This window comes from Sus scrofa, unplaced genomic scaffold, assembly GCF_000003025.6.
Source record: "Sus scrofa isolate TJ Tabasco breed Duroc unplaced genomic scaffold, Sscrofa11.1 Contig1173, whole genome shotgun sequence".
In the NCBI taxonomy this organism is placed as follows: Eukaryota; Metazoa; Chordata; class Mammalia; order Artiodactyla; family Suidae; genus Sus; species Sus scrofa.
In genome coordinates, this window is record NW_018084828.1 from 40,603 (window position 1) to 60,799 (window position 20,197).

Consider the following 20,197-nt stretch of genomic DNA (forward strand, 5'->3'; position numbering starts at 1 on the left):
TAAATAAGGTGTATGAGGGGCCTCTGCAGTTTACCACCCAGGGCTCTGCACGGAGGCTGGACTGAACAGCATGTGCTGAGTAAATCTACACAAGATATTTCACTGAACAGTCTTATTTCATATTTACCAGAGTCTTGAGAAACAGGAAGGGCAGAAGGTATTCCCAATTCACAGAAGAGGAAGTTCCTAGGCGCCAAGTCACTGTTGTCACTAAGGTTCATTAGCCACTGACGGTGCACTAAGTGCTCTGAGCGTACTGACCTGCTTAATGCCCACAGTATCAAGATATAGATAAGGTACATGAGAATAGCATCCCCATTTCATGAGGAGAAAACTGAGAAACAGAGAATTTCAGTAAGTAGCACATAAGCATCAATATAACTAGAGCCATCTACCACTATGAGTAACTAGCACTAGGACTGAACCCAGGCACTTGACTCCAGAGCCCATACTTACAACCATGATGACACCCTGCTTTGAGATTTGCCTGCCCAGAAATGCTCACCTGTTTTGGTCTTGGTCACATGCCTAGTTGATGGTCAGGTCAAGGCTACTCCTCTCCTCCCTCCAGCCCACCTCCCTGCCTCTACTGGTCCTGTCAATCATCACCTGCAACAACAAAGCTGCCCTGGGACTCACCACTAGTCCAACCAACTGAACAGAGTGGGCATGCATGCTGATGAACTATTCGTGAACGAACCCAGGTCAGGAGCTACCTTCAAAGCAGGACAGGTCAAAGGCCTCAGGGCAGAGGAAGCAACCACTGGGAAACCTCCAGGGACACTCATATTGAGAATCTTACTCTTGAAGATCCACCTGATACAGACCACACAACCTCTCACATGGCACTAAAAGTCCACTGTAAAACTAGAGAATTAATTGTATTGAAGAGGATGTTTACATTTCACCAATCTTGGGTTTTAGGAATCTTTCATTACCATTTTAGGTTGCAGCACGTGCCAGAGCTCCGTGTTTCCAGAATTGGATGGACAATGAAAAAAGACACCCACAGCCTGTCTCTTACAGAGATTCACTGTAAGAAAGTTCTTCCTAGAAGACAACCTAGCTTAACACTTTGTAACACAGCCAAACTTTTAGCAACTAGTCAATAACATTGACACATGACCGTAGGGTGTTTCATATGCCACACAACAAATGGATTCCTAATCCATCCTACAAAGTGAGTGTTCATTTATATTTCTGCACACACGTAAACTGGCATAAAATCTTATATGGCCACTATGGAGAACAGTTTGGAGATACCTTAGAAATCTATACATAGAACTTCCATATGACCCCGCAATCCCACTCTTGGGCATCTATCTGGACAAAACTCTACTTAAAAGAGACACATGCACCCGCATGTTCATTGCAGCACTATTCACAATAGCCAGGACATGGAAACAACCCAAATGTCCATCGACAGACGATTGGATTCGGAAGATGTGGTACATATACACAATGGAATACTACTCAGCCACAAAAAAGAATGACATAATGCCATTTGCAGCAACATGGATGGAACTAGAGAATCTCATACTGAGTGAAATAAGCCAGAAAGACAAAGACAAATACCATACGATATCTCTTATAACTAGAACCTAATATCCAGCACAAATGAACATCTCCACAGAAAAGAAAATCATGGACTTGGAAAACAGACTTGTGGCTGCCTGATGGGAGAGGGAGGGAGTGGGAGGGATCGGGAGCTTGGGGTTATCAGACACAACTTAGAATAGATTTACAAGGAGATCCTGCTGAATAGCATTGAGAACTATATCTAGATACTCATGTTGCAACAGAACAAAGGGTGGGGAAAAAAATGTAATGTATACATGTAAGGATAACTTGATCCCCTTGCTGTACAGTGGGAAAATAAAATAAAATGAAATAAAATAAAATAAAATAAGATAAAAAATAGTGAACTCAAAAAAAAATCTTATATGATTCTATATTCAGATGTCGTCTGGTAGGAAAAAATATCTGTAAAATTTTTTGTGACTGCCTTCCAAGCATCTTCTCCATTTTCAAATATCAAACGTAACCAAGCACTAAATGCGTTAACAAGACATATTTACTGAGAAACTTGGTCTGACTCACCTGTTGGATTTCTATCGAAGAACAATACCGGAGCTCTCAAAACGGACTCCAACATTTGCTTGTGCAGAGTTTGTGAAGAATTAACAAGGACGTAGAACATCAACAGAGACCTCGAGATGCCAAATAGCACCGTACCTGCAGTGAGAACTGGAACAAAGAAACATCGCTCAGCACAAGGTCTCTGCCTTTTCTTCAATGATGCTAAAGCGTGGAAGGCAGCTTACAAAGATATGATGTATTTAATTTTTAAAATATAATGTATATATAAATTCATATGTAGAATATAGAATGAATTTAGATATAATGGGTTCAATGATAATGTAACACATTCACAAGATACATTTGTAAACAATATAAAAATCACTACAGTCCTCTCATTAAATAGAAATGACACAGGCAGTTCCATCGTAGCTCAGTGGTAACGAACCAGACTAGTATCCATGAGGATGCAGGTTTCATCCTTGGTCTTGCTCAGTGGGCTGGGGATCCAGCGTTGCTGTGGCTGTGGCACAGACCAGCAGCTGCAGCTCCAATTCCACTCCTAGCCTGGAAACTTCCTTATGCTGTGGCTGCGGCCATACAAAGACAAAAAAAAAAAAAAAAACCTCAGAAGAAAGAAAATTATAAAAAGTTGTTGATCTTCCTTTCTCCATATTTCAAGTGTTACTACTTACAACAGGTTTCAGAATCAGAAATTGAGGAATGCTTTGTACTAGCATGGGAACAGGAGAAAGGATTTCCATGTACATGGTAAACTCATATGGAAATTTACTTCCACATAAAGTAGCTATTTCCACGCCCAAAAAGCTTTAAAGAGTATGAAAACAACATATTAACTTGTAAGTGGAAAGTCCCTTAAATAATTCAATTGCAAGAAAATACAAATTTTATTTTAACGCAAGATAATTAATCTAATGAGCAACTAAACTGTCACTAAGTGTTTTACAGCAACGTGAAGTATTTGGAAATGAACATATTCACTTAAATGTACAGTTTATTAATGACATAAATGGGTACCTACTAGTCATGTAGAAATTAAAATAGATCTCTGAACAGTTCTTGAAGCCACAACACTAAAGAGACTGGAGAAACCTTCTGTAATATTCAATCAGGTACTTTTTTTCCTCTTCTGCTAATGTATCTGTTATTTCATTTCTGAAAGCTGCTCAAATTCCTGATTTTATCAACAGGCATCTATCTGCCTTAGCCCACCATCCTACATGAATACACGTAACACAATCCTTTCCTTTTTCTTTGAAGCTCCCCTAGTCCACTAATTCAGAAGGCAAACAACTAATGGATTTAGGTTTCTTAGCAAGTGATCAAGGAAGTAAATACCAAATAATACCAAATATTTTCTTTCTTTCTTTTTTTTTTTTTTTTTTTGCTTTTTAGGGCAACACTACACCACAGCCACAGCAACTCCAGATCTGAGCTGCATCTGAGACCTACACCACAGCCACAGCAACCCTGGATCCTTAACCCACTGAGTGAGGCCAGGCATCAAACCCGCATCCTCATGGATCCTAGTTGGATTAGTTTCCACTGTGCTACAGTGGGAACTCCTAAATACCAAATTTCAATGAGTGGGTCCTTACAAAGATAACTCACTTTACTTTCACAGAAAGCTTGTAAGAGCATTTCCTGTGGGAATATTTAATCTTTTATATAAGGATTTCCTTTAAATAGTATGGAATACTACATATATCCTTTTTTTTTTTTTTTTCCCCCTGCTTTTTAAGGCTGTACCTCCAGCATATGGAAGTTCCCGGGCTAGAGATCAAATCGGAGATATAGCCACTGGCCTACGGCACAGCCACAGCAACACCAGACCTGAGCCACGTCTGCCAATTACACCACAACTCTTTAACCTGCTAAGCGAGGCCAAGGATCGAACCCTCAACCTCATGGATCCTAGTCAGGTTCGTTAACTTCTGAGCCACAAAAGGGGATTCCAAAGCAACATATCTTCTAAGAAGAGAGCTGTGTTAATATTAGTCTAGCAAGCCAGATGTTACATTAATCACACAGCTGGGGATGTGATAACATGGTGATGTCGAGGTTAGACAGAGAAGGACCCCAGTTCCCAGACACTTGGTTTCTCCTGCTCAGCTTCTCTCTTCAGTAATTAGTGAAGCCGAGGAGATGAGCTGTGTGGTGAAGGGGAGCTCTGCATACCTGCGAGAGAATGATGCTTTTATTGAGGGGGGGGGCTTTGCTGCCAGAAAACTTTGTCCAAGTTCAATAAATACAGGGTTTACTCAGAATTGGAACAATTGGAACCACAGGGTGGGGATCCGTTTCTAATCCCCTTGCCATCCATATAATGACCTAAGACTCAACTAAAGCAACCTATTAGCATAGTCAGTTGCCACGGATTTCCAGTGGCTGATTTTCTGAATGTGCAATCCTGGTTTAACTTCCAAAATCCAGTACAAAGAAATCTAAGAGTCTTCATCCACCCTCTTTCTTCTAGTAGATTTAAAAATAATTATTCTAATTAATTCACAGAGTAAATATGACTCAACTATAATCTGTTGAGACATTTTTGACTTACTCCTGGAAGCCCTGGTTGCTCACACAGGCTCATTGTAAGCACCTCAGACACTCATATGTTAGAGCACATGACTCGGCTTTACCTGAATAAGGTGTAAAGTACCAGCCAGGATCAGGTAACAAGATTACACTTCCTTTTCCATATGTCATGGCATACACAGTACTCAGTTCATTTGCCCTATGAAACAGGGAAGAAAAATATTACACTATAGATAGAATTTAGAAAAATAATTTTAAAAATTAAGCTCGATATAGGAGATGTGTTTCAAGTTGGAAAAAGATCCCCAGCTCGAAGCATAGTTGAGTTACAGTGTTGTGTTGGTTTCTGGTGTACAGAAAAGTGATTCAGACATATATTCTGGGGACTCACTCTTTGACTAAACTTTAGCCACACCTCTCTGAGCCCTCCTCTCTGCTAGGCCTTAACCTTGGCCTGATGAACCCAGTTTTAGCAAGAATTCTACTAAGCCACTTTATTGAGACCCCCCTCCACCGGTGGTAACTAATCAAGCTCCGTTTTGTAATTTTCCATCCATGAACTTTCTCACCCCACCCACTTGCTGTAAATCCCCAGCCATCCTTCCTATTAGTCAGAGCTGAGCCCAGTTGTGTACTAAAGTTTCTTACTATCTTAGGTCAAATAAAATGTCTGATCATTGTTCAAAAAAAAAAAAAAAAAAAGATCCCCAGCTCACAGGACCCTGTGTCCATCTACCTTATAAAGATTCAGTTTCAGAGTTCCATTCATGGCGCGCAGAAACAAATCTGACTAGGAACCATGAGGTTGCGGGTTCGATCCCTGGCCTCGCTCAGTGGGTTAAGGATCCGGCATTGCCATGAGCTGTGGTGTAGGTCACAGACACGGCTCAGATCTGGCATTACTCCGGCTGTGGTGTAGACCAGCAGCTGTTGCTCAAATTCGACCCCTACCCTGGGAACTTCCATATGCTTGGAGTGCGGCCCTAAAAAGAAAAAAGAAAACATTCAATTTCAATCATGACTTTCGGTTCTCAAAATTGTCTGTGAGAAGGTGCTGAAGGTCAGACATGGGGAGAAATCATGCGAGGGTCACACTCCATCAGCAAGAATTTAATTTTTCTTTAGAGAAACTACGTGAGGATCAGAAGAGGAGGCTGAACAAGCCCTGCCTCTTCCCTGGACTCTGGGAAAATGAGGCTTCATGTCGATTTTATAGCACTTTGGGTCAGACCAGGAATCACTCACCAGGATGAGAGCCACCAATCCTGAAGGACGTAGGACACCTGGAGCAGGAACAACCATCAATCAAACGCTGACATCACTGAGCCCCTCAAAACCCCCACTTACAACAATGGGTGATGGGAAGGCTCCAGAAAACAGACATGGTCCTTCTGGCTCAGATCTGCACCAAGCCCCACACCCCAGGCAACCACAGGTCAGGGAAGTGCATGTCACATGTGAAAATCTTAAAAGACGTCCTTTGTACCCTAGAAGCTCTCTGTCATGTACACATAACATGAGTAAGCCTCACTTATTTTGCTCCCCACAGAAAACACATTACAATGCAAATCCAAGTGGACTGAAAATATAATAATAATAGTATAAATGTTGGGATTTTTCAAAGGAAAAAAGCCTGATAGGTACTGGGATGGTCAGTTTGGTGTGTCAGCTGGGCCAGGCCAGTCCCAGTGATTCATCCAGACACTTGTCTGGAAATTGCTCTGAAGGTATTTTGCAGATGAGGCTCACATCTACACTAAGATAACCGAAGTAGAAGAGGTCAGCCTGAACAACGTGGGGCCTCATCCAGTCAGTCAAAGGCCTTTAGAGCAAACCCTGAGGCTTCCTGGAGAAGGAAGAAATTCTGCCTCAAGACTGCGGTGTTGGCACCTGCCTGATGTTCCAGCCGGAGGGCCTGCCTGACTGATTTCAGGTTCACCCACTCAGGTCCCACTGTCTCGTGAGCCAGTTCTTTGACATAAATCTCTTAAAATACATGTTAACAATAATAATAAATAATAAATACAGTACAAATAGTATGTAAATATCAAGCTGAGGGCGCAAACCAAAACAAATGTCCTTATTTACCTGAGCTGCGGTGTTTACGAGAATAAGCAAAATGATGATATTCCAGTGAGCACCAGCTGTGAAGTAATCCTTGTAGGTCTTAAAATCAACTTTTCCCTCTGAACGGCTTTCCAGTGACAGGGCAACCTGTATAGTCTCAGTCTGGAAGGGAAAAATGGCAGTAAGAGACAAAATTTTATATAACAAACTCCAAATTTCTAAAGTTCCATAATATGCCCCATTGCAAAGCTGGGGGGAAAGAGACGCATCTCAATGCTGGTAGGAGTAGGAGCATCTCCGTGGAGAAAGTGTGGGAATATCTCGACAAACTATATACGCATTACCCTTGGACCCAGCCACCCTATCTCTAGGAATCTGGTCGAAATAAGGAAACATCATTTGCTTGAGGTTATTCATTGTTAAGTGGCTCTGCTTAAGGACTTAAGGGCAGTCATGACTCTGAGCACACATTCAATATACCTCTTTCAAGTACAAATGCAGAAACTTGTACCGAAATAATACACAAAATGCTATGAGATGATGTATCCGTTTAGATTGCTTGTGTGACTCAGTGATGGAAACATAAAGTACAGTTGGGGCTCAAACAGAGTAAACTGAGTTCGCACAGCGAGCTGGAGTGATGCGAGTTTGGATAGCAAGGGATAGCGTGTGATCCAAATCCATATGGTTCCTGAATTTCAGAGAGTGATTCCTGACTTTGGAATGTGAGGGACTAATCTGAAGACTTGTAGAATCATCCAAGTATTTGAATAGTGAAGGTTTCGATATTGAGGAATATCTATGTATGTTTTTAAGGGAGATCTGGTACATGTCCGCATTTCTGTCTGCAGGACTCAGAATGTGTTATAGAGTCACATGGGCCAAGGATGTCCTCAGCTCTGTGCTGACAACTGGGATTCAAGGTGGATAAGATGTGCTTCTCAGTCTTGAAGGATAAGAAAGGAAGATGGGAACTAACTCTAAAGTGGCCACTGTGTGTCAGGTCCTTTGCACCTGCTACCTCTGGCCTATCACAAACCATCTGAGAATGGGGCAAAACACTACCATCAATTACATGCAGTAATTCCAGCATATAGGAAAAGCAGCTGACTTAATTTGGGTTGCACCAGGACTCAGTCTAAGGGGGTCTTTAAATTAAGCCTCTGGATGCATACAGGAAGCCAAGTGCCACCAGAGTGAGCAGGATGTAACCATGATAAATTAAAGACTTCTTGTATCAGTGTGGGTCACATATGCCCAGGAACTCATAGCAGTACACCTACTGCTGATCTCCCTAAGACTCTCCATCTACACCCAAAGGGAACCCCAATCAGGCTTGCTCCCTTCATGCTCTTTTAATTCTACTAATTCCATGGAATATGGCTTTGAAATCTTAGGGTCTACTTTGGGACAAACAAACATGCCCTCAGTGGAACAGACTGAAGGGCCATGAGGCCACCAAAGGCAGAGAGACCAGGGCATGTTGCAGGAGGAGAAACTCACATCTTGGTCCTCAGGGGCAGCATCTTCCAGCGAGGGTCTGGGAGACTCTTGAGGCTGAACAGAAGATTCGGAGGGCTGACCCCTCAGAGTGGGAGAGTCTGGAACTCGAGATGGTTCAGCCTCCTCATTCGTCTTTAAAAGGATATCTTCAAAATCTACCCCAGGTTTTGGAAACTCGGCAAAAGTCCCCTTTTTCATAATTTTGCCCTACAAGAAAGAATTTGAGAGGAATGCACTTGTTTTTGATGCTATTAATCTAATAACATACTTATCAAGAAAAGTGAGCCAGTCCTAAATCATGATTTTCCTAAGAAAATGACCCTTAGGTTGGAATTCTGGTTGAAAACCTAGTTCAGTTCAACTCGACACAGAACTGAGCATTCTGTTCTCTGCCAAACCCTGTGTGAGGTGCTGGGGGATTTGAAAGGAACATGTGATCATGTCTTAAAAATGCACTGAGGGAGGCAAAAAGCACAGATGCTGGTGGAAGTATCAGTCGGTCTTTTTAGACAACATGGAAACTGAGAGAAGCCTCCTGTGACAAGCAGAATTTTAAAAAACAGTGAATTGGAGAGGATATTCCTGGAAGGAAACTTAAGACTGACCCGAGGTGGGCACAAGCACATCTGCATGGGTCAGGTCACTCGTCAGTCTTCGCTGACCACTGTCATAGGTTCATGTACCTGCTGGGTCAGGACGTGTAGGAACCAGCCCTGGACAGAGGACCCCTGAGCAGTGTCATCATGGTCTTCACACTGTCCACAAACACAGGAAGTTCCCAACTGAAAATTCAATATTCCACCTGATAAAGTAACTAAAAAGGAGCCAGGAGACAGAGACCAAAGTGACGCTAACGTCTTGGATGCCTGTGCCAGCAAACCGAAACCAAAGCCAGAATGAATGTACTGAAATCTGAGAAAAGACTTAAGAACAACCAATCACAAGCAGCCAACCAGGCTTCCCCACGTCAAGCATCTGCTTAAGCTACACTCAATCTAATCATTTTCTTTGAATGCATGGGGTACGTCATTGCACAATTTCCCTTCCTTACAAAATTATATAAAATAACGTGCTGACAGCAAAGGAAACCCTAAACAAAAGGAAAGACAACCCACAGAATGGGAGAAAATCTTAGCAAATGAATCAACTGACAAGGGATTAATCTCCAAAATTTATAAACAACTTCTGCAGCTCAATACCAAAAAAAAAAAAAAAAAAAACTCCATTGAAAAATGGGCAGAAGATCTAAACAGACAATTCTCCAAAGAAGACATACAGATGGCCAAAAAACACATGAAAAGATGTTCAATATCACTCATTATTAGAGAAATGCACATCAAAACCACTATGAGGTACCACCTTACACCAGCCAGAATGGCCATCATCAAAAAGTCGACCAACAATAAGTGCTGGAGAGGGTGTAGAGAAAAAGGAACCCTAGTACACTGTTGGTGGAATTGTAAATTGGTGCAACCACTGTGGAAAACAGTATGGAGATTCCGCAGAAAACTCAAGAGAGAACTACTATTTGATCCAGCAATCCCACTCCTGGACATCTATCCAGAGAAAACCATGACTCACAAGGACACACGTACTCCAATGTTCATTGCAGCACTTTTTTCAATAGCCAAGACATGGAAACAACCTAAACGTCCATCGGCAGAGGGAGTGGATCCAGAAAATGTGGTACATATACACAATGGAATATTACTTAGCCATTAAAAGGAACGAAATACCAGCATTTTTAGCAACACGGATGGACTAGAAATTATCATGCTAAGTGAAGTCAGCCATACAATGAGACACCAACATCAAATGCTTTCACTGACATGTGGAATCTGAAAAAAGGACACAATGAACTTTGCAGAACAGATACTGACTCACAGACTTTGAAGAACTTATGGTTTCCAAAGGAGACAGTTTGGGGGGTAGGGGGAGGCGCTGGAGTTGTGGGATGGAAATCCTGTAAAATGGGATTGTGATGATCATTGTACAACTACAAATGTAATAAATTCATTGAGTAATAAAAAATTTTTTTAATAAAATAATGTGCTATTTTCTGCCCCCATGAAACAAAACTCAGCTGATTCACTCAGTGTCAAAGAAAGTATTAGGCAAAATAACAAGATGCAAAGCTAATCAAAGGAGGGCAGCTCTGGTTAAGGCAGGTGAGGTGGAAGAAGGTGGCCCAGGACCTGAGCTGGTCCTCCTCTCACCTCATCCCCTGAGGTGGTCCTCTGGCAGACACTCAATGAAGCCTTTGGGCACCATGTGACTGCACAGAATTAGAAAAGTATTCATGATACATTGTGCCTTGTTCCACTGGGGAGGCAAAATGCATGCACCGTGTTTTTATGAAATTTCCACTTTCCATGCAGTGGTACAAAGATATGGCAATTTTACTCAGCAGCCAAGCACAGACAATCCTGAGGGGACGAGAGGGCGGCTGTCCCCTCTCTGCTGTGACAGAGGGACCAGACTAACAGTAAGGATGGACCCCAACTCATCCAGGGAGGCTCACTGAGGACAAATGGTTGTTCTGATAGTACTAAAATAGAGGGTTGTCTCCTCGAAGATGCAGTAGGGGACCCCAAACATGTAGGGACTGGCTAAATAGGTTATTCTCCTGCCCACTGGTTCTGTGCTCAGGATGCTGCCAAGGCTGGGGTTTTACACACTAGTATCATCCCCTCTGCACATGAAAGTGACTGTTCTCAAGTTTGAGAAACTGAGCTCCCCATTCCTAGAGGCACAGAGAAGAAATGACACATGGCACTGCTTCAAAAGATACAGAGGCTCTGCATTTTAATCATCTTTCCTAGGGCAGAAATTCATTTGATAAGAGAGGGATTTGGCCAAGGGCCTGATGGAACAGACAAGGTTAAGGACAGAGGTTCTGAGGCACAGAGGCAAAGAAGCCAGGGAGTGAAGCATCAACTAACACCAAGTCTGAAAAATTCTCACCAATCTCCACCCCAAATCATGTCACGCGTTGTGGGTTGACTGGGAGGTGCCCTATCCCCCCAAAAAGGGCCTCAGACACGCTGGCCCTCCTGCCCTTCTCCCACAGGCCAGGTCAGCGCCCTCCTGAGGACCCCCTGCCTCAGACGCCCACCCCCAGGTGACAGTGAGGCCCCCACCTTCCTGTCCCTCAGGCCCCGTGAGCCACCACCTCCTCAGGGACGCAGCCCCCACCCCACTCTTTCCTCACATCTGACCCCACAGGACAGGAAGCCCCATGAAGGCACAAGTCCTCCCGCTGCACAGGCTCCTGCATGTCTCAGCACATAGAGAGACCTGCGCGGTGAGCCCAGCACCTGCCAGACCAGCAGAGCGGGCGTCTCTGACACGGTGCTCAGCTCCCCAACCTCACTTCCAGCGTTAAAGGAAGGTGCTCTTCAGGCAAAATGCATGTGACAGTCACATGGACACAAACAGGTTTTAGTATCCCTAATTTTCAAATTACACTCTTTGAACTAAGTCACAGAATGGGAAAACAAAACTTCTAAATAAAACAGCATCACTATCCTGAACACATTTCACCAGAACAGTGATAACTCAGTAACCCCGTGGCAGCACCTTCATATACTTTAGGGTTTCTGTGGCTTCGAGTGTAAAGGTCACATTTCTACAGGTCTCTGGATTCATCCTCAAAGGCGTCAACACCAGCTCTGAGAAGAAGGGGGCATAAAACGGACGGAAAAGTGGGCATTTACCATGACCCCAAGGACAGTGACCTACAGGGAGGCCTGGCTAGCAACACCCCTGAGTGCTACCAAGTTCCACAGACTTCTAGAAACTACTTACATCTTTCAATATCAGAATCTGACTTGCATCCTTTAGGTACTGCAGCTGATGGGTCACTAAGATTGTGATCTTCTCGTGCAAGGCTTGGCAAATACACCTACAAAGAAACGTAAAAGGTACAGCAGCAAAAGCACATTAATGGGGGCGCTCCCAACTGAAAACTCATATTTTGAAAATGTAATGAGACAAAGACAACACAGCAGTCAATGATCTGTAGTTTACATACCAAATAAATCACAGAAATGTATTACAAATATAAATCAATGTTTCTGACTAGGTCTCAAATTCATCAAACTAGCTCTGCTAAAAAAAAAATCTAAAAAGCAGTCCACTGAAGGAGACCCCAAGAGCTAAGTTTTTCTTTTTTCCAAATACTCAGCTTAACAATTTACATGTTTCATAACAAAAACAATTGAGCAAGACGGAGATTCCAAAACTTGACTGAACTAAAACACTATTTTATCGCCATGTGGGAGTGACAGAAGAGGATCCATGTCATATAAAAAAAGTGTATATTTTTTCCTTAGGCAGTTTTCTAGGTGATTTTTTTATGATTTATGATGTACATACTGATGAAAAAACTAATAAGATTCTTGGTAAATTTTCCAGAGTCAACTTTCTAGACACTTCTCCCCAAATAATATTAGATACAAAATAAATGCCAGCGTGGCCTCAATCTGTCTCTACAGCATTTCCCGTACCAGCCAGGAAGTAAGTCTTATTTCATGAGGACTGAAACCCTTACAATATGAAAATAAAATAACAGAATCCAAATGGCCTGAATCACAGTAGAAATCATCCAACAGCATAAAAGACACCCCACTTCTCTGCAGCCAAGACCCTCATCTGGTCAGGTCAGCAGGATGGCTGTCCTCTTGCTCTCTGCACATCCCCTGCTCCAACAGCGCCTGCTTCACCCACACCCTACTCACTCACTCACTCACTGACCTTCCCACAAACTTGCCCCAGGGCCCAGCTAGTGACTGCCTCTTGCTTTAGATCAGAACTCTTCACTATGCTGATCAAGGGGCAGTGAGGGGTGCACCCTTTTGCTGGTTTCCATGGTAACCAATGAGCCAACTTGATCTCAACTCCCCCTATAACTGGTAATCTCCCCTCTCCCCCTCCTGGGGGCAATGACAGCAGCCAGATCCTACCCCAACATCCCCACAAGGTGGGGTGTCATTCAAGCACCTTGCTTCAGACACATAAGCTCGAAAGAATTTCCAAACGCTTTTCTCGCTGCCCAACAGCCTGCATCCTCCAGGTGAGGACGTGCCTGCTGTTCCTCGTGGCCTTGCTTCCTCCTCCCTCCACACCTTGGCTTCTACTGTTCCTTCAGCAAAAGGAACTCAACCCTCTTCTCAGAACCACAAACCCCGCTCAGCCTGTAGGCGCGGGGGGGCCCTTCCCTCCACACCCAGGGCACAGGGAACTTTCCAGCTTAAGCTGAAACCTCCTGCTGCCCACGTAGGCCTCCACTCAGCACTCACTGTCCTGTATGGAAACCTCAACACCCTGAATCTGCTGGCCTTTCCCTGGGCATCTGCCTGAACAAGCTCTGCTGGGACACAGATTCCTGAGAGGCAGGAAGGAGGGCTGAGCATCTCTGTCTCCCTCACTCTGTCCCGTGTGGCTCTATCCCCTCTCCAGGCTCACTGCCCTCCTGTGGGAACTAACATCTGTAAGGGCATCGACCTCAGTGGACACAGTAGGGCTTTAATAAGTGCAGCTGAAGGGCTTGTTGGCTTTAACAAAGTGAACAACAGCAAGGTAACTAACCAAGGGGTAAATGTCAGTGTTTCAATAAAAGCAAATCCAGGAAGCTTTCAAAAACGCCAGTCTAGGGAGTTCCTGTCATGGCGCAGTGGTTAACAAATCCAACTAGGGGAGTTCCCGTCGTGGCACAGTGGTTAACGAATCCGACTAGGAACCATGAGGTTGCGGGTTCGGTCCCTGCCCTTGCTCAGTGGGTTAACGATCCGTGAGCTGTGGTGTAGGTTGCAGACACGGCTCGGATCTGGCGTTGCTGTGGCTCTGGCGTAGGCCGGTGGCTACAGCTCTGATTAGACCCCTAGTCTGGGAACCTCCATATGCCGCGGGAGCAGCCCAAGAAATAGCAACAACAACAACAACAACAAAAAAAAAAAAAAAAAAAAAAAAGCAAATCCAACTAGGAACCATGAGGATGCGGGTTCGATCCCTGCCCTTGCTCAGTGGGTTAAGGATCCGGCATTGCCGTGAGCAGTGGTGTAGGTCGCAGATGCGGCTCAGATCCCGCGTTGCTGTGGCTCTGGTGTAGACTGGCAGCTACAGCTCCGATTAGACCCCTAGCCTGGGAACCTCCATATGCTGCGGGAACAGCCCAAGAAATGGCAAAAAGACAAAAAAAAAAGGCCGGTCTAGATGCCACCCGAGGCATAGGCATGAGTCAGCGTGTGTTAGGGGCACATTATACACAGAAAAGAATTGCAGTTGTTGTTCTATTTCAGGGGTTTGTGGCCAAGCAAGAACCACTGACAACAAATTCCAGAAACACGAAATAAGACTTAGGATTCCCGCCAGAATCTAGATACTTAGTTTCAAATTCAAGGTAACCCTGCACTGTGAGTCTAAGTATTAAGTCTACTGAGTATCTGTGAAGCAATGTTAAAGAATTGAAATCAGGAGTTCCCGTCGTGGCGCAGTGGTTAACGAATCCGACTAGGAACCATGAGGTTGCGGGTTCGGTCCCTGCCCTTGCTCAGTGGGTTAACGATCTGGCGTTGCCGTGAACTGTGGTGTAGGTTGCAGACGCGGCTCGGATCCTGAGTTGCTGTGGCTCTGGCGTAGGCCGGTGGCTACAGATCCGATTCAACCCCTAGCCTGGGAACCTCCATATGCCGCGGGAGCGGCCCAAGAAACAGCAACAACAACAAAAACAAAACAACAACAACAAAAAAAAAGACAAAAGACAAAAAAAAAAAAAAAAAAAGAATTGAAATCATACTCTGATACGGGATAAATCATTTAAAGTCCTAGACTTTACTAAGTATTAAGTATTTCCAAACCAACAGAACACTAAGCACAAACCAACAGGGCCTTTCCACGGAAGCTCTGTGTCAGTGCTGGAAACTTCCCATCTAACTAACTGGCCTTCAACGAATGATGGAGGAGAAGAACTGGCACCCAAGTACCAGGCTCCCGAGTCCCACTCTCCCTACAGCATCCCTCTTATTCCTGGGCTCAGGATCTGTCCACAGGGGCTGGTTTTCAGCTGCAAGGAGCAGGGACACCTGCCATCTGCTCCTCACTCCCTAAAGCACCAACTCCACTAGCTTCCACACACTGGAAGACCCTTCTGCACTTTCCATCCCGACCTCATCCTTCTGCACGATTTCTCTGCGATGGGTCTTCTATGGAGGTGGGGGAGGGGAGAGGGACGCCAGGGCGGAAGGAGCCGAGTCTCCGGAAACATAGAGGCTTTCCTGAGCTCCCTTCCCTGGACCTGCAGGGATCCTGGAAGCAGCAGAAATGACAGGAAACAGAAGCAAACTCACTGTCCAAACAGGTGCTTGCTGACCCCTGCATCAACAGCGCTGAGCGGGTCGTCCAGGAGGTAGATGTCCGCGTCCTGATACACGGCTCTAGAAAACATAGAGAGACGTCAGGAGAAGGACGCTTCCCGCTACGGGATCCCACCTCTGGATCCTGACAGCATCCAGCATCTCTGCGTTCCTTCCCGGAGCCCAGGGAAAGGGCCGGGCCCCTGCTTCCCATGGCGCCCACCCGGGAAGGGGTCCGCACACTCACCTCCACTAGAGGCCTCGGAAACGCCCTTTACCTTGCGAGGCTGATGCGGGCTTTCTGCCCTGCGCTCAGCGGGGTTCCCCGGTCTCCAACCACAGTTAGATCCCCGCCAACCAAAAGCTGCAAATCCTAGACAAAAATAGAAAAAGGAACAAGATTTAAAATGTGGAGTTCCCGTCGTGGCGCAGTGGTTAACGAATCCGACTAGGAACCATGAGGTTGCGGGTTCGGTCCCTGCCCTTGCTCAGTGGGTTAACGATCCGGCGTTGCCGTGAGCTGTGGTGTAGGTTGCAGACGCGGCTCGGATCCCGCGTTGCTGTGGCTCTGGCGAAGGCCGGTGGCTGCAGCTCTGATTCGACCCCTGGCCTGGGAACCACCATATGCCGCGGGAGCGGCCCAAGAAATAGCAACAACAACAACAAAAAAGACAAAAAAAAAAAAAAAAAAAGATTTAAAATGTGTTCTCCTGTCATCCTAAACTTTCAGCATCAATTCTTCATACAAGTATTTGATGGAGAACATTGAGTATATTTCATAGTGACTGAAGTGCAACCTTGAACATTAAAAAAAACTTGCAGGGCTCTTCATTTGTTTTCATTCTGTAGAGCTGCACAGCATTTATGCATTTGACCATTTCAACAGATATTTATTGAGGACTGACTCTATGCCAAACCTTGTTCTGGGCACAGTGAATTCAGCCTATTGAGGAAACGAAGTCCCTGGAGTTTCTTCCATGGCGGGAGATGGACAATATGGAAAATTAACACGAGTGCAAGCACTAAGCACCAGGAGAAAAAGGAGGCCAGCTTAGGGGACAGAGAGGAAAGGGGGGAGAGTGTATCTACACTGGGGTCAGGAAGGGCTCGGCTCAGAGGGGGTCTGAGCAGATTTCAGAGGGTGGAGGGGGCTCCCCAGACCTGGAGAGGGTGATCCACACAAAGGAAGGAGTCAGTGCAAAGGCCATGGGGCAGATGCCCAAGGTTTTCCAAGACAGACAAGGAGGCCAGGAGAGCTAGAGCTGAGCACACGTGAGGGGAGTGAGGGCAGACAGAGCAGAAGAAGGAGCCCTGGTGTCATGCGTAGGAAAAGGGGTGGGGAGGACGACATGGCCTGAGGTGCCTTTTTTTTTTTTTCCTAGTTTTAAATTATTTTCTTTAAATTTTTTTATTATAGTTGATTTGCAATGTTCTGTCAATTTCTGCTCTACAGCAAAGTGACCCAGTTATACATGTATATACATTTCTTTTTTGACATTATCCTCCACCATGTTCCATCACAAGTGATCAGATATAGTTCCCTGGGCTCTACAGCAGAATCTCATTGCTTATCCATTTCAAATGCAATAGTTTGCATCTACTAACCCCAGACCTTAAGGAACCACGCCTGCCTCTTTGAGGAAAACAGTGAGGAGGAGGGGGAGGGGAGAGTGGATCCCAGTTAGAGGCTTCTGCAATAATCCAGGCCAGAGATGACAGTGCCAGGACCAGAGTGGAAGCAGCAGGAGTGAAGAGACGGAGTCACACTCCAGACACATCTCGAAGGTGGCATCTGTGAGACCTGCTGACGGGCGGGTGTGGGTTGCAGGAGAAGAGGAGGCCTGTGCTGTGTGGGGGTGAGGAAGGGGAAGGATGGGGTCCCACTTACTGAGCTGGGGAAGACGGTGGATGCAGGTTTGGGAGACTTTGGTTGTGGACAAGCTGTGGTGACCTCTAGGTAACATCACCGTGAAGCTGGATGTGCAAGTGTGAAGGTCTGTGCTAGAGGCACCAGTGTGAGGGCTGGTGGCACAGGATGGTGAAGGCATAGGTCTACTTTATCAGGGAATGAGTGTGGCTTAAACTGGCCATTTTGCTGACTCGGTCTCAGCTTCCCACTTTCAGAGAAGGGACAACACCTGACCCATGTCTTCACAGTGATACTTAAGGCAAGTGACAGGTTGACAGGCAAGATCTGTACAAGAAATGGGGGCAGAAAGAGCAGGCTTGGCAGGAAAAACCAGAGGGAAAGACACAGTGAGCTCGAGGAACACTGAGCAGAGCAGCTGGACTAAGAAGGTGCTTATCCTACTCAATGAAAAGTCATGAAAAACTCAAAGCTGAGAAGGATGAGAAGTTATGACTTGAAGAACTGGGAATCCATCACAAGTTATATCTGAGTATTATTTAAGAAGTAAATAGACATGAGTTCATGCTGTGGCATAGTGGGTTAAGGATCCAGATTCGCTATAGCTGTGGTTCCAGCTCAGACTTGATTCCTGGGCCAGAAATTTCCACATGCTGTGGGGGTGGCCCAAAAAGAAAAAGAAGAAGTAAATAGACAAACCAGAATATCTGGGGACAAAAGATGAGAACAGCCCCTGCAAATGGCAAGAGGTCAGGTTCAGGTTGCACGTCATCATATTAGAAACCTTTTCGTAGATTGCCTATAATTACCACTCTACCATCCTGGCACAGACAAGCAGAGTTTGGCAGTTGGTGGCAGGAGTGTAACCCACTAATCCTCTCAGACATCAACCTAGGACACACAGCAATAGTTTTCTGCAGATGGAGCTCTCATGTCTGTCTCTATGTTAGCAAATTTGGGGAGAAAGCAAGTGGCACTCTGGCGTCTTCATGATAAACAAGTCCTTTGATCACCCTAAGTCTCATTTTCCTCTTCTACAGACTGTGTTACAAAAACAAGAAGCACTACACTTAAGGATGCTGTGAGAAATCAAGGAAACTCGAACACATCCTCACGCCATGCACAAAAATAAACTCAAAATGCCTGAAAGTTTAAACCTGAGACAAGACATCCTCAAACTCCTAGAAGAGAACATAGGCAAAACATTCCCCGATATCAACCTTACCAATATTTTCTCAGGTCAGCCTCCCAAGGCAGCAGAAATAAAAGCAAAAATAAACCAATGGGACCTAATCAAACTGACAAGCTTTTGCACAGCAAAGAAAATCATAAAGCAAACAAAAAGACAACTTACAGAATGGGAGAAAATAGTTTCAAATGATGCAGCTGACAAGGGCTTAATCTCTAAAATATACAAACAACTTACACAACTCAATAGCAAAAAAGCCAACAACCCACGTGAAATATGGGCAAAAGATGATCTAAATAGACATTCCTCCAAAGAGAATACACTGATGGCCAACAAGCACATGAAAAAATGCTCAACATTCCTGACTATGAGAGAAATGCACATCAAAACTACCATGAGGAGTTCCCGTCGTGGCGCAATGGTTAACGAATCCGACTAGGAACCATGAGGTTGCGGGTTCGGTCCCTGCACCTGCTCAGTGGGTTAACGATCCGGCGTTGCCGTGAGCTGTGGTGTAGGTTGCAGACACGGCTCGGATCCCGCGTTGCTGTGGCTCTGGCGTAGGCCGGTGGCTACAGCTCCGATTCGACCCCTAGCCTGGGAACCTCCATATGCCACGGGAGCCGCCCAAGAAATAGCAACAACAATAACAACAACAACAAAAAAGACAAAAAAGACAAAAAAAAAACAAAAAACTACCATGAGATACCACCTCACAACAGTCGGAATGGCCATCATTCATAAGTCCACAAATAACAAGTGCTGGAAAGGGTGTGGAGAAAAGGGAACCCTCCTGCACTGTTGCTGGGAATGTAAATTGGTACAACCACTATGGGAAACAGTATGTAGGCACCTTAGAAAACTATACACAGAACTAAAAAAAAAAAAAAAAAAAAAAAAAAAAGGAGTTCCCGTCGTGGCACAGTGGTTAACGAATCCGAATCCGACTAGAAACCATGAGGTTGCGGGTTCGGTCCCTGCCCCTGCGCAGTGGGTTAACGATCCGGCGTTGCCGTGAGCTGTGGTGTAGGTCGCAGACGCGGCTCGGAGCCAGCGTTGCTGTGGCTCTGGCGTAGGCCGGTGGCTACAGCTCCGATTCGACCCCTAGCCTGGGAACCTCCATATGCCGCGGGAGCGGCCCAAGAAATAGCAACAACAACAACAACAACAAAGACAAAAGACAAAAAAAAAAAAAAGAAAACTATACACAGAACTACCATATGACCGAGCAATCCCACTCTTGGGCATATATCTGGACAAAATCTTTCTTGAAAAAGACACATGCACCCGCACGTTCTTTGCAGCACTATTCACAATAGCCAAGACATGGAAACAACCAAAATGTCCACCAACAGATGAATGGACTAGGAAGATGTGGTATGTATACACAATGGACTACTCCTCAGCCATGAAAAAGAACAAAATAATGCCATTTGCAGCAACATGGATGGAACTAGAGACTCTCATACTGAGTGAAGTAAGTCAGAAAGAGAAAGACAAATACCACATTATTATTGTTTTTTCAACGCTAGGGGTCAAATCAGAGCTGAAGCTGCCAGCCTACACCACAGCCACAGCAATGTG

General features: G+C 45.0%; 1 protein-coding gene across 1 annotated transcript in view; it reads right to left on the bottom strand.

Moving 5' to 3' along the window:
* Positions 1-20,197, bottom strand: part of LOC106505329 (multidrug resistance-associated protein 4-like) — a 73,607-nt gene that overhangs the window by 11,888 nt on the left and 41,522 nt on the right. Inside the window, exons 14-21 of the mRNA XM_021081023.1 lie at positions 15,836-15,930; positions 15,552-15,638; positions 12,013-12,109; positions 8,206-8,412; positions 6,724-6,864; positions 5,881-5,918; positions 4,740-4,834; positions 2,101-2,247 (exon numbers count right to left, since the gene is read on the bottom strand). Coding sequence (XP_020936682.1) covers positions 2,101-2,247; positions 4,740-4,834; positions 5,881-5,918; positions 6,724-6,864; positions 8,206-8,412; positions 12,013-12,109; positions 15,552-15,638; positions 15,836-15,930 — 907 coding nt within the window. The remainder of the gene's footprint in view (positions 1-2,100; positions 2,248-4,739; positions 4,835-5,880; positions 5,919-6,723; positions 6,865-8,205; positions 8,413-12,012; positions 12,110-15,551; positions 15,639-15,835; positions 15,931-20,197) is intronic.